Genomic DNA, 14,552 nt, shown 5'->3' on the forward strand with positions numbered 1-14,552 from the left:
AAATCATAGACTGTATAAGAAATTAGGTTAAAATGAAGGTGTGGCTTAAAATTACAGTTCCATTTCAAATCTCGCGAGAGTTTCGCAGAGCTAGGGTTACCGTCTAGATAGAACCCAGGAAGAGGAACTGCAGGTAGACTAGTGTAGCGTGAACGTTTGGGGGAACTTTTAACGTTGTAAAAAACAGTTTGGTTCAGAGCCTCGCCTTCAATATGTTCAACAGACAGACGAGCCTGTGGATGGGTGATGTATGTTGAAAGTCTCACTTCTTGCAGTGTGGGTGGTCAGCTCAGCTTGTTAGCAATGCGTGCTGCTATGCTAGCTCGGTTTGCGTTATGTTCGCAACGATGCGTGACCCTTGTTTTAAAAGGTTACACTGAACTCTGCTTTAAAGTGCTTAATTGGTAGAAATTGGCGTAACGTGCTTAAGTGAAACACGGCGTAAACATTGACGGTCCATTTATACTCTAAATACGAACGCTTTTCTCCTAGCTCTTCGCCATGCTAGCATGAGCTAATGTTGGTGAAGTTCACAGTTAATGTGTATCATGTGAAGTCTCTGAAACCTAATATGGGCAGACGGTTGAGTTGAGTGTGGAGGATATTTTCAGGACTCTTAACATTATAACTGAATGGAATAAACAGAAACAAACTGACAGCTTGTAGTTGACGTTACTGCGTTAGTTGTACGTAGTTGTAGTAACGTTAACAGGTCTGAATCATGGCGTCATACATTTTTCGGACTAGCTTTGTGTGTAAACATTGCTTTCTAACATTGTGTCGATGTTATCAAGCTAACAAGTGGTTAGAATGAACTAAGTACTATGCTAATATTAACAACAGCCAGTTATAGTCGTAACTTTTGGAAGATAAAAGGTGTGAATAAAGCTATAACAAACAATTAGCATGTGGAGGCATAAACTGAAATCTTAAAACTACAATATGAGAGAGTAAAAAAACGAGCTTCTGATTCAGGGTTAAGGTTAATAAGTATTTTTCACTACTGAAACTTATTAAACAAGTGTTAATCATTGTAGTAAAAGCCTTAACCCTGCTTAAACCCACTGTTAGATATGTGAAACCTTTATTTTGCTTATGAAAAAAGGACAATTTCACAGTTTTTGCGTTTACATTGTTTTTATGTACTGCACATTCTGCCTCTCTTGCATGTGTTTGATGGGACATCTCAATGAATCATTTAATGTTGTTTTATTCCATACACAGTCTTCTAAAGATGTCCCAAGTATGTAGTACATTACAAAGTCATGTACATACCCCTGCACTATTATGAATGTTATGGTTACTATTGACTGTGGCAAATGTAAAAATGTCTTTTTGTGTGTGTGTGTTTTTCATTTAATTTTTGAATTTTTTAGTTGGACCCATACATGGATGAGAACTTCATTAAACAGGCTTTCAGCGCTATGGGAGAATCACCGTTTGGAGTCAAGATCATCACTCACAGGATAACAGGGTAGGATATACACAGCACCAACCTGTGTGTGACAGCTTTGAAGGCAACTGCTGTGATATTAGATCTGCTGTTGCTTTAGCAGGGCTGGAAAGCTGAGTATTGGCTCACATCCATTATAAACAACTACAGGAAACTGTGTAAGTCTTGTTTTAAAACCAGCCTCCTGCTCACCCTTAACCAAAGTGTGAGAAAAGCACCTGTCTTATATTCCTTACAATAACTCCACTTCATTTACTCACTGACAAAGTTGTTTTTCACAATATGTTTATTGTCATTTTCTTATTTTCTCCCCATAAGACACATACAGTAAAACAGTGATAATACAACATTTTGACCAAGGTTACATACATCATATTTTGTACACTACACACGTATGCACTCACATAAACATACATAACCTGCATCATCTTCAAATAAAACAAATGTATATCTTTTTTTTTTCTCCCTTTACAATTCCTTTTTCAATTAAATATTACCATGTGTAATAATGTTCATGTATGGTTCCCAAGGCTGAATAAAGTCTTTCCACTTGCCCATAGCGATATAAGTTAGTCTCTCCTGTCCAAAACAGGTAGATAACTCTTTTATCCACATTCCCATTAATGGAGCATCCACACTCTTTCAGCTCAGTGCAATAGCTCTACTGACAATGTTGGTTATCTTTTTTAAAGAGTTCTTTCTTTAGTGTACAAGCTTTTTTTTTTAACTCGATGACCTGCTTTGAGTATATTGAAAAGCGCTCTATAAATAAAATGTGCTTGTTATAAATTCATGTGTGGCTTTATTTTAAAAAAGCTATTTATAAACCGTAGCTTCTCCCTGTCTGTCTGTGTCTAACATGCTGTCCTCCTGTGCAGGGGTTCAGCAGGATACTGCTTCGTGGAGCTGGCAGATGAAGCAAGTGTCGACCGCTGCGTCCAAAGACTCAACGGGAAACTGGTCCCTGGATCAAACCCGGTCAGTTCTATGGTGTAATTGCAAAATACCTCCTCATATGTCTTTTTAAAAAATGTAATACTTTCCATATTTTATATATATATATCTATTTATAATTACTGTTTCTCCACAAATAAATTCTTTTGACAATTTAATACTGCCTTCCTCTTTTTTCCAGTATTAGACATTATGATATCAAGCAGTATTTAATTGTTGATCTGACTGTGGATAGTGGAGCTCTACTAGTCTTGGTCCTCCTTTTTTTTTTGTTACAACAGAGACACAGTAGTATTTGATGTTTAGAAAGTCCATGTGATATGAGGTTTGCATTAAAAACACAAGATTCCTGTTAACGCTTTGGTGAAATGTGGCACATTTGTTGGATTTGCTGTTTGTGTTGCTTTCACATCCACTATTATGCTTTCCCACTCCAATTTAAACAAAGAAGCACCTACAGATATTATTAAGTATGACCTGTGTTGGCCGCAGTGACAGCAAATCTGGTGATGTTAAAAAAAACCCTTTTAAAAAGTCTAAAGTTGCGAGTTTTAAGCGGCGTGTAACGTTGTGACCTGCAGCTGCTTGCTAGTGAATCTGAAAAAATGCTGTTGGCCCCTGTGAGCGGGCCAAGCTAGTGGGCTCCCCTGTCCACCAGCCTGTAACCTGCTGCTGAAGGTGGCTGAGAGGCTGCTTGTACATGAATGTACTTTGTTTGAAGCTGGGGAATAGAGTCTCTGGTAGGAACTAACTGAGGAATGGGCTAAAGGCTGGTCTGGGTGGTGGAGGTATGTAAAACCCAAATAACAACCATAATAACTCCCACTCTCTATTTTCAGCAATATCAGTGCTATACTACACGTCTTTGGTTTGTGAGGTTGTGCTCAGTGTGTGTGTTTTCTCTCCCCCCCCACCTGTGCAGCCCCGGAAGTTTAAACTAAACTATGCCACCTATGGGAAACGGCCAGAAGCAGGGTAAGATATGATTTTACATTTAACTTTTCCATCTTGCTTTAAGAGATGCTACACACTTTTTTTTGTTAGGTTTTGTATATATTTGGTAAACCCACATATAAAATAGTCTAAATGATATCCATTGCAGTGTATAATGTCCCAAAACTCTTCACACCTGGAATACAAGCAGTGTAAAGCCCTGACACACCAATAGTCCATCCACACAGGTGTTTTCACTTATGTCGCCTGGTTAGAGGGTGTTATACTGACGCCAGCTCAGATATGAAAACACAGCCCTCCCATTCATCTGAATTGGGGAATTGGGGTTGGCAGTGTGTTTATGCAGCAGGGGGGACAACCGCAGGCGGCTTGCTGGAGGAAAAAAAGGGGGAAAAGTGCAGCGGTCACAGCAAAAGTATAACTCAATATTAATCTTTAACTCCAACTCCACTTCCTGCATTGTCTCTCTGGTACCTCAGACAACATGCTCCAAATCGTGTGATTTGGTGTAAATGCAGCTTAAGACTGTGTGGACTGTGCTTTTTTACAGCTCCCTCACTCTCCCATGTTATGGCAGTACAATCTACACTGTTATGATTATTATTGGCACACACACTGTGATGACATCATATTATTCCCAGCGTACTATAGCTCCACCCAAGTAGCCATACTTGTTATCAGTGAGACTGAGTGAAAACACCTGTGTGGATGAGCAGGACTTGGGTGATGTTTCCTGTACATAAACAAAAGTTATGTTTACATTGAGTGTTTACTGACTAACTTATATTATTTGTATCCTTCATGTCTAATAAAAGTGCAAAATGCATTTCTGCCCACAAACATTCAATTTTACACAATATATATATATATATATATATATATATATATATATATATATATATATATATATATATATATATATATATATATAAATAAATAAAAACACGACATTTTACACAATAATGTAACACACAGTCACTGATGCATGTACACTTGACATCACTAGAGGTAACAAGATTTTCAGGTAGTGTTTAGAGGCACTATAATAACTCATGTAAAATGATAAATCAGTGTGATCACATTGTCACAATAGGATTCCCTCATAAGTGGATTTACAGTCATGTATTGTCATTGTGTCTTATCACACAGGCCTGTTCCCCATCTCACAATTTGTATTGGCCAAACATCTACAGTAAAAATGATAACTGAACCTATTTCAGTCTAGTATTTTTAAAAACATCAAGAAAGACAACACAGGTTTGAAGGACATGTTCATGTGACTGAGATAATAATATGCATGCCTCAGTTATGTCCCTGCTTAAAAACAAAAAAGCCTGCCGTACCTTTTTAATGCTTGACAGTATAAAACTTGAGAGATTTGACGTTAAGTGTTTTCTTGTCTCAGGCCGGAGTTCTCAGTGTTTGTGGGCGACTTGGCCTCTGAGGTGGACGACTTCCAGCTGCACCAGGTTTTTAAGAAGTACCCCTCCTGCAAGGGAGCCAAAGTAGTCACTGACCAGTATGGATACTCCAGGTACGTCAGCTCACAGGTGGACCGGACAGCAACATGGTTTATTGATGTTAGATGTATTCTGCTTAACGTTGGATGATTTCTTTAACTATATATGTTTTATTTCTGTGATATGGTGTATTGTATTCTGGTTTGAATATTATTGTAAGAAGTGTACAATAATATTAATTGTTTCTGTGGTGTAATGAATATTTGCATAGCAGTGCAATGGACGTTGACCTCCAGTACATCTTCTTCTATTTTCGAAAAAAAAGGCTGAAGGAATGTTTTCTTGCCGTCTTATGCTAAAACTATTGTTTTCCCCATATAGGCTAAGCAAGAGCAACTCACAATTCAAGTGATGCTACCTCATGTTAAAAGTAAAACAACAAGTTTCAGTTCTACCATAATAATACCCATTATATTCTGTTTCTCATTATAAGGTGATTTTAAATGCCAAGTATGGAGTGTGTGGAGGTGTGGACAGGGGGTCTGACTGTTGTTTGACTTGCAGAGGCTACGGCTTTGTTAAGTTTGGAGAGGAGAGCGAGCAAAAGAAGGCCATCGAGGAGTGCCAGGGTACGATGCTTGGGGGGAAACCGCTCAGACTCAGTATCGCTGTGGCAAAGAGGTGAGACACTGCACCCTCCAATGTTTAACAGGTGTCTTAAAAAGAAGTTCAATTCCATCAAAACTTTTGTGTTTTTTTTGTTTTGCAGTCAGAAGATGAGCAACTATCATGGGAGCCAGGGCCAGAATTACCATGGCAACTACAACCAGTCCCAGTCCAATTACTATGGCAGTAACAGCAGCGCAGGACAGGGGGGTTACTACTCTCAGTGGGGGGGCTATGACCAGTACAGCGGCTACAACAGCAGCGGCTACAACACTGGATATAATAGTGGATACGGGACTGGCTACAACTACAACTATGGGCCATACGGATACCCTCCACCAGGTCATGCCATGCCACCACCTCCCATGGGGATGCCACCTACTGACATGACAGGAGCCGTAGAGGTCAGTGACACACTAAGACACTCAGGCTTAAATGATAAGTAACAACATAATAATGCATGAAATACTCAAATTATTCAGCTACAAGATAAAAATGATATCTGAGCAGCATAAAATATGAGATGTTTTGAGTTTGTCACACCACAGAAAAATGTAAAATTAGCGTTCAAAAATCATGGAAAAATAAGCAGTATTCTCTGCTCTGAAATAGTGGTGGTGTGTTCACTGAACGCCCTGAGAGCACGACCCAACTGTGAACAGTCAAGAGTTAACAATGTTTTTACCAAACTCCTGTATACAAATACATACTTTAAAATGGGCTTTGTTTGTAGGTGTAAGACAGGAACGTGGATGATATTTTAAAAATAAAGCAATGTTATAAGCCACTGTTTACTTCAGCACATATTTTGTAGACGTGTTTCAGTAAAAATGTAACTTAAATGACTTGTTAACAAGCGACCCATCACCAGTCATCATTATGTTAAAGTGTCATTTTTTACAATGGAGTTTGGTTCACTTAATACTCCTCACTTCTCTTCTGAGAAGTCCTTGGTGGCTTCATTATGGTTGTCACCCTTGGAGCAAAAGCCTCCCATACTGGACTTTTTGGTTAAGTGCTGCTTAGCAAATGCTCTCTCTCTATTCGGGGAACTCCCAGCCATACAGCCGGCGTGACTCTACCCGTCATTCCAGCCAAACAGCTGGTGCTGAAGCCGCTGCTGGCAGCTCCACCCGTCTGTGGACACTTCAGCTGGATTTAAAATAACTCTTTGTGTGCTAATGTTGACTAAAAATGCCCCCATTCACCATTAACAGCAGATTATCCAAAGTGAATGCCAGTAGTCTTTGTTTGTAAAAATAGTACCTATGAGTATGTTGCACTCTCTCTCACACAAACCAGCAGGTATGACACAAGGCTTGTACAAATGCTCAGATCGTATTACAACTATCTTGGATGTTAATATGTGCTTTTAGGCTCTGGTAGCATGATTGTGTCTTATCAGATTTCTTGTTTTTTTATTTTTATAAGGAATATATTTTTTAATGTTTAATGTTTAATGTCCTTCTCCAGCAGAGCCATGAAGAAACTGAGGATATCGATGAGGAAAATGCGGAAGGTAAGACCTGTTTGTAATCAAATATTTTTTTACCATACAGTGTATTTGGCAACACAATGTTATGTTGCCAAATACCATACCATTTGTTAAGGTAAATACTGAACAGTGTGGATGTGTAGAAGTCATTGCTTGGTGTTGTGTTACAGAGCCCCTCCCTGAATGTGATGTGGACCAGTGGAACAAAGATTTTATGCAACGCAGCGAGGAACTCTATGACGCCATGATGAGCAGTCACTGGGAGCCCCTGGACTCTGTTAACTCCCCCATCCCCTCACTCTCTTGATAATTTAGTCTCTTCGGATCCCTCCCTGAATTTTAAATATAACTTTTTTTATGATTTTCGTACCCCTGCCATCATCTAAAGCTACACTGAGACCTTAAAAAGCCCCACTTCATTTCAGCGTCTCAGTACTTCTCCCAGCCTGATGAAAGACTGTACATATAGATTTACTGTTCATCTTCAAAGTACATACACACATTCACTTGATTTTAATGTTTACCATGTTGGTAATATTCAGAAAGTTGGACAATAAGCAGTGAAATTAGTATGTTGTCCATACTGTGTAGTATGCACTCATCTGTACACCACAGAGGGGGGAGAGCTATGAGTCGAGGGAAAGAGTGCAGAGGTTTGTGCCCTCTGTGCTGTTCACAGCAGCTGTAGCATTAAATCGAACAAGGTCTTCTCAAAATGTCATGTCATGTATGGTTTCAATAATTCACCATTTGAAGATGTCACTGAGGAAGAAACTTCACTTGAGTTTTGGTCCTGTTGATCCATGTTGAGATGGACACACCAGCAAAAATGAACCACATCCACTGAATATGGCCCTGATCGTTTAGGAGGAGATGGAAGAGACCGTCTTCTGAAGACAAAACTATGCCTTTTGTTGTCATTCGCCATCTACGTCCTCTGAGTCCAGGATGATTATTAGATATTCTTTGTATATCATTGTCTTGTTCTTCTTTTTTTTTTTTTTGTATGAAGGAAATTTTTGAGTAAATACCTTTCTCTTCCATTTTTTTTTTAATTTTCATGATGGATTTAATGAGCATTATCTGTGTGGGGAGTGTTCAGTATGATGACGCTGTGAGACTCTACGTCATGATTGTGTGAGGTTGACTGCTGAATTTGTCGTATCAGAGGTTGAAGCAGCACTTATTCTTTGCTGTTTTGATGGCTGATATTTTGTATATATTTTCTTTCTGGAGATGTTTTATCAATAAAACAAATTTAGGAGGAAAGTGGTCTGTCTTCTTCATTACATTGACTCAGATCTGACTTTCAGCAGTCACATCAAATCAGTCACCAAAACAGCCTATCAGCTTAAGAACATATCCAGAGTGAAGGGTTTTATGTCTCAAACAGACCAGGAGAAGTTGATTCATGCTTTCATCTCAAGTAGACTCGACTACTGTAACGGTCTTCTGACTGGACTCCCACAAAAAAGCATTAAACAGCTGCAGCTCATTCAGAACGCTGCAGCTCCAGTTTTGACCAGAACAAAGAGATCAGAGCACATTACTCCAGTTCTAAAGTCTTTACACTGGCTCCCAGTCAGCTATAGAATAGATTTTAAAGTTCTGCTACTGGTCTACAAATCACTGAATGGTTTAGGTCCAGAATACATGAATGACATGTTAGTAGAATATAAACCCAGTAGAGCTCTGAGATCTACTGACTCAGGTCAGATAGTTGAGCCCAGAGTTCAAACTAAACATGGTGAAGCAGCTTTTAGCTGTTATGCTGCACACAACTGGAACAAACTACCAGCAGAACTGAAATCAGCCCCAACTGTGAACATTTTTAAATCCAGGTTAAAAACACTTCTCTTCTCCTGTGCTTACGATTGAGCTCTTTTAAAGCACTTTACATTTTAATCTTTCATTTGCACTCTATGTCCTTTTAATGATTTTAAAGCTAATTTATTATTTTATGCTGCAATCATTTTATTTATGTCTTTCTATTTTTCTGTACTTTGTTTTTATTATGGGGGGTGGGGTTAATTGTATGTTTTAAGTTTCTCAAATTGCATGTTTTTCTGTTTTATGTAAAGCACATTGAATTGCCATTGTGTATGAAATGCGCTATATAAATAAAACTGCCTTGCCTTGCCTTGCCTTACAGTAAAATAACAATTAGGTTCTTTCAATCAACATGGTGAAGTTAATAAGTAATTTGGTATGTAATACAAAGACAGTAACACCATCACAACTTATTTTTCATCCATTCAAACAAAAGGTGTGCTTAAAAATATAAATAACGAGACATTGTTCAGCACAATAGAACACATCGTCGACATTCGTTCCAATCCACTCTACCTCCCTCAACTTCTATGATTAGTGATATCATCAGTAAAGTCTAGCCTTACCTTGATGAGATCAATGTGTGGATGACTCATAAAATCACAACTGATTAGTCTATATCTAAAGGCTGATTTATGCTTCTGCGTCGGACCGACAACGTAGCTACATGTAGCCCTCTGCGTCAACGCTGACCCCTAGCCCCTGCCGTAGCCTGACGTGCACCTCCAAAAGATCCTAACTACGCGTCACAGCAACACAGACCGCAAGGGCTGTGATTGGTCCGGTCAAAGCGCCAGTTCCTCCGGCAGTTGCTTTATTTATTAATAATGAACAAAAGGTATGTGTTTTCTGTTATTAGCGCACATAGCGCAATGCTACTGTGACCGGAAGATAAACAAGGATACAGATAGAGACTCCTCTGAAACCACACACACGCACACCCCCCCCCCCCCCCCCCCCGCTAGCAACACGTTCCCTCGACGCAGAACTTTGAAAGGACAATGTATCGATGACTCATAAAATCACAACAACTGATTAGTCTACATCTAAGTGAGGCAACACAGCCCCTACATCTGAGTACGGGTATAGTCTTACCTTGATGAGATCAATGTGTGGATGACTCATAAAATCACAACAACTGATTAGTCTACACCTATGTAAGGCTATAGCCTTACTACAGCCCCTACATCTAAGTAAGGCTATAGCCTTACTACAGCCCCTACATCTAAGTAAGGCTATAGCCTTACTACAGCACCTTGATGATTGATCTATAAGATGATTTGTGTTTGCAGTAAGGACACTACAGAATGTCAATGCTTCACTCAGTGTGACATACAGCAGGTGACCGACCTTGTGTTTCCTTTTCCTCTGACTGACTATATTGAGTTTTACATGTTTTATACCTCTGCATACTCTTAATTTTCTCTCAGAGTGAATTAGCTACCATTGAAGACACCGAGGTCATGTCCTCTGTATTTTTTTCTTGACTATTTGTTTCATTGTGAAGTTAAAATAGCATCAACTGACTGTCACGTGACCATGGCCGTAGCTGCCATATTTTTTTCTTGAAGTTTTGTTTCATTGTGAAGTGAAAATAGCATCAACGGACTATCACGTGACACGTACCGCTGCCCCTGATGTTATGTCCCAACCCAACTGGTTTCCTTACCGAACAGCTCCAGCTGTGTTGCGCTTCTGTCAGCAGATTCGTCACAAATTCACATCTATACAGCATATTACTGGAGATTTTTTTAAGTCGCAGTTATATAGTGCTCACTTCCAGAAAAAAATATTCGCTGCAGTAGATATGAACTGAGACTTGAAAATCGCCAGAAATATGTTGTCTACTAAATTGGACTTGACCCGATTTTGCAAACTGTTGATTCATTGGATGAGCCCTTTTCTCCCTTTCCCAGCAGGCCGTGCTCCATTCCACATTTTAAGAACAAACAAAGAAAATAATATATTGCAGTTATGATTTTTTAAATATGCAACCATGAAAGTTATAGAATACTGAAATAGGAATTGATTTAAGTTGAAAAATTGGAAGTGATAAGAAAGAACTGGACCACAAGCGTGACCATGACAGAAATGCACAGCAAGAAAGTACATGGTCTTGTTCTCAACCTCAGTATTTGAAAAATCCTACCTACAGCCTTGATTGGACAGTAACAAGAACTAAGTTTAGAGCCTTTTAATCACTGTATTTGTAGTTTCAGAATACAACTGACAGCAATATTGAACTTGTATCAATGTCTTAATACATAGTCTGTCAGGTAAGCAAATGGACCTTTTGATCTCATACAATTAGCTTGTCTTGTTCATTCACTACTCAAGTTCTCCATTTACTTGAAGTATTGGGTTGATTTGGTTGTTAACTGTCAGGTCATGTACTCATCAAATTCTGTAGTTGTTCATCTCTGTAGCCCAAAGACATCTGAACTGGGTTCTGTAAAGCTACATTTTCTCAAACTTTTCCAATTTGAGTTCAAATAACAAATGTCACATACATTGCTGGTTAGCATGCAGTGCAAAGACCCATGCCTAGTAGTAGTGCTTTGTTTAAAGCAAAAAAATGACTGCTGCGATAAATCCTTAGAGATTTTTAGAATGTTGAATGTCTCAACGTGAGATGTGAGGTCAACAAAAGCAACTTGACAGGTTTGTTTTTTCTTAATTGTGATTTTGGCTCAATTGTCCGTCCTCATTTGCTTCAGTCTTAGTGTTGAGCAGTCCCATTCCAGGTCTCCCAGGGCAGTACCAGCTTGGACCCAGACGGTACCAGCCCTGATATAGTAGCCTCCAACTCAAACAGCCAAGAGCGCCCCCTAACAACTGGGTGGGGAACTGAGGGAAGTAGGCCAGAAGACAGAGCAGCAAGAAGATCCAGAGCCAGAGCAGGAGAACACAGAACAGGAAGAGGATCCTCAAAGGGGCACCTGAAAACCCACCCAGGCTCAGATAAGGACCAAAAACAGCAGTTTCCTCTGCCAGCAGCAGACAGCAGAGACAGAGGAGGAAGACATCTTCTGAAACTTCATACCCTCTCCACAACATCCCAGCTTTGAGGCATTCCGACTTGCTCTCCCCTTCCCGTAACACCAGCAGAGGTTGCCCGTTGGTGATCTCTTTGCTGTTGGCTAAAGTTTCGTAGCAGCTTCCTGTGGTATTCTCCAGAAGGTCCAGAAGTTTGCAGAAACAGAGCCACAGTCCACCAGCTACCCCGAGCCGGGAGAGGTGCCGGATGGAGAGAGACAGGGAGCGACGGATGGAGAAGGAGAGGAGGAAAAGGAAAGAGCCAACAAAGATGCAGGTCCAACCCCAACCAGAGCGTAAAAATATCCTGGAAGAAGATTAGCAAAATGTTTAAATTCTTAAATAAAGTCTACCTAACTCACTGTGAATGATCCTGTAGAAGAATGTTTTTTCAAAAGGAAGCCCCATTGCGTTCCTAGGATATGTGTTCTTACTTTGGAGTAACATAGATGTTGTCTTTACCATTGTTCAATGTGTTAGGGTAAGGTTAATAATGTCTCAACTTCTGACATGGTTTAATTTCAATAAATGTTCAAATTATCCAATATTTCAGCAAAAATAAAAGATTAGAGAAAAAGTCCAAAAAACTGAAACTGAAAAAGATGAATACTCATAATACTTATGTACCTTTACTATAATACGTTAACTACATCAAGCTTACTTAATACTTTTACTGTGGTAGAACTTTTCATGCAAGACATATGTAAAGGATCTGAGTACTTCTACCGACAGTGGTATTAATACATATATAGTGTGGAATTGAGACACTGATAATTATGTCCAAAAGCTTGGTCTGGAAGCCTGGAGTGGAACCGACATTAAAGCCTAAAGAGAGTGGTAAATACATCAGTAGGTTTAGTTTTGTAATGACCAACTGAAATAATTCTGGTGTTCTCTGACATCAAATGTTTCACATAGAGGAGGAAGATTGTATTCATTATGAAGTGCCTTCTGTCCAAACTTCACTAAACCAACCAATCAAAACACTGTCTTCCAAGAGCCAGAAGCATTTTGTTTGGACAGTGACACACAGGCATGATGCAGGGCCATTGTAGGCCTGCGGTGTCAGATATAACAGACACAACAAGACTTATGATACCGAAGTAGACAGGAAGTAGCCTCACCTATAGAGGAAGTGGGTTTTCTTGGCAAAGACGCTGTGCTGGGAGACCCAGAGGCTCAGTCCAGGACCAAACATCACCACCGCAGACAGCAACAGGTGGAAGTGCTGCCGGAACAGAGTGCTACCCAGGACGTGAGCGGCCAGGTCCGTCAGGACCACCAGCACCGTGTTCAGGATCATCTGGACACAGAACCAAAACTGACTGGATCTCAAAGAGTGTGTTTGTGTAGATTATCCAACTCAGACTAAACAGCATGCACTGTTTCATGTGATTAGGCTTGAATCCTGTGTAGACTAGTAACAGTGAATTACCTCAGCTGCACATGGGAACAATTTAAAGCATAAGACCCTGTTCATGTGTGCAATAACAAACTCCAACACAACAACCAAAGTAGTTGGAATTAAATCTATACACACTAAATCAATTTTAGAAACTGATCCATTGATTCATTGATAGAAGATTGATCCAGATCCTGCAGAGATCCAAAGCTGCAGGCTGTGTAATAAAAAGAGTAGAAATCCACTGCTGTGACTCAGCTAGCTGCTAGAGTTGGGTATCCATACGTAGAGTGTGTCATGCATAACATGAATGAAATGACAGCTGGCTCCTAGCATTCCACAGACTCCAGATATGTGCACACTGAAATCCAATCATGAAGTTCTTCAACCATATTACGCATTACAGTACGCTGTATCTGCAGTGTAGTTTAGTTGTGATTATTGCCTCACTCTTGTCTGCAGCCACTCTCCAAAACACATAACTTGCTTGGTTGTAGTGTGTTTTTCTTGCAGCTGCAGAAAGGTGAGTTGAGTTTCAAGTCTTCTCTGACCTTGTGTGGCTGGTTTCCACGTATCTCCTTCCTGTGCTCTGTTGTGGAATTGTCATTGGCCGCCTCTGTATTGGTTTTTCTGCAGAAATGCAACGACTGCCACCAAATTCCACACAGCGGTGGCCACCGGTCCGAGAGTTGTAGCTTCAGAATACCTCCCGTCTCCAAACTGTAGCTTCTCTGCTCCCCTGTCATTGACACCCATCCTCTCCAACACACACACACACACACACACACACACACACACACACACACAAACACACACACACACACATAAAGAGTATGTCATATGTTGACCGGGCCTTGAAAAGTGTCACATTACTCCAACTGAGACAGTTGAAGGGACAGAAAGGTTGAGCCAATAACACTGATTCAGCTGTATTATTATGGATATCATAGGGGTTCTGACTAATCTTGTATTAAACCCTAGCAGTTAAAGGTTGAGAGTAAGCAGGGCAGCTCTGATAACTAGTGTTACAGAAAGTCATGAATTAAAATTGTCAACAAATGAGATGTAATGTGTCGCATGGTGTGTTCGTGTGTATTAATAGCAGTAACCTTTGTACTGTATCTGGGCCGAGACTCAGCTGCCACAGCAGTCCATGTCAATCAATACATGGCAACAAACTCATAGTTCACATTTACTCTCTTTCTCTTTTCTCTCTTTGATATCAGTCAGTTTCACCCAGTTTATATAAGTGACCCCAACCTTGACTAACCACGTTGTCACCTAAGATACACAATGCTCCTC

At 40.0% G+C, this 14,552-nt stretch overlaps 2 protein-coding genes across 3 annotated transcripts; one reads left to right on the forward strand and one right to left on the reverse strand.

Moving 5' to 3' along the window:
- The first annotated feature begins 113 nt into the window (after window positions 1-113).
- On the forward strand, window positions 114-8,246 carry trnau1apb (tRNA selenocysteine 1 associated protein 1b). 2 transcript variants are annotated; one of them, XM_053330118.1, is made up of 9 exons: window positions 114-248; window positions 1,377-1,474; window positions 2,332-2,431; window positions 3,330-3,382; window positions 4,767-4,895; window positions 5,386-5,502; window positions 5,591-5,891; window positions 6,961-7,006; window positions 7,153-8,246. In XM_053330118.1, the coding sequence occupies exons 1-9, from the start codon at window positions 213-215 to the stop codon at window positions 7,287-7,289; spliced, it is 1,017 nt and encodes a 338-aa protein (XP_053186093.1). In that variant the 5' UTR covers window positions 114-212; the 3' UTR covers window positions 7,290-8,246. The 2 variants fall into 2 exon arrangements, with proteins under 2 accessions (XP_053186093.1, XP_053186094.1); XM_053330119.1 differs by having other exon boundaries at window positions 6,964-7,006.
- Window positions 8,247-10,771: 2,525 nt separating this feature from the next.
- Window positions 10,772-14,035, reverse strand: fitm1l (fat storage inducing transmembrane protein 1, like). The gene is made up of 3 exons (XM_053330117.1): window positions 13,802-14,035; window positions 12,973-13,151; window positions 10,772-12,155 (listed from the first exon to the last, which is right to left on the reverse strand). The coding sequence occupies exons 1-3, from the start codon at window positions 13,994-13,996 to the stop codon at window positions 11,486-11,488; spliced, it is 1,044 nt and encodes a 347-aa protein (XP_053186092.1). The 5' UTR covers window positions 13,997-14,035; the 3' UTR covers window positions 10,772-11,485.
- Between the last annotated feature and the right edge of the window lie 517 nt (window positions 14,036-14,552).

Source organism: Scomber japonicus, chromosome 12 (genome assembly GCF_027409825.1).
Source record: "Scomber japonicus isolate fScoJap1 chromosome 12, fScoJap1.pri, whole genome shotgun sequence".
Classification (NCBI taxonomy): domain Eukaryota; kingdom Metazoa; phylum Chordata; class Actinopteri; order Scombriformes; family Scombridae; genus Scomber; species Scomber japonicus.

Bases quoted from the DNA above. Each gene is read 5' to 3' on its own strand.
- trnau1apb (XM_053330118.1), top strand. From the start codon at position 213: ATGTTCAACAGACAGACGAGCCTGTGGATGGGTGAT. The intron at 5,503-5,590 runs GTGAGACACTGC...TTTGTTTTGCAG, and splicing joins AGTATCGCTGTGGCAAAGAG to TCAGAAGATGAGCAACTATC. The intron at 5,892-6,960 runs GTCAGTGACACA...GTCCTTCTCCAG, and splicing joins ACATGACAGGAGCCGTAGAG to CAGAGCCATGAAGAAACTGA.
- fitm1l (XM_053330117.1), bottom strand. From the start codon at position 13,996: ATGACAGGGGAGCAGAGAAGCTACAGTTTGGAGACGGGAGGTATTCTG. The intron at 13,152-13,801 runs GTCAGAGAAGAC...TTCTGTGTCCAG, and splicing joins GTGGAAACCAGCCACACAAG to ATGATCCTGAACACGGTGCT. The intron at 12,156-12,972 runs GTGAGGCTACTT...ATCTTCTTCCAG, and splicing joins AAAACCCACTTCCTCTATAG to GATATTTTTACGCTCTGGTT.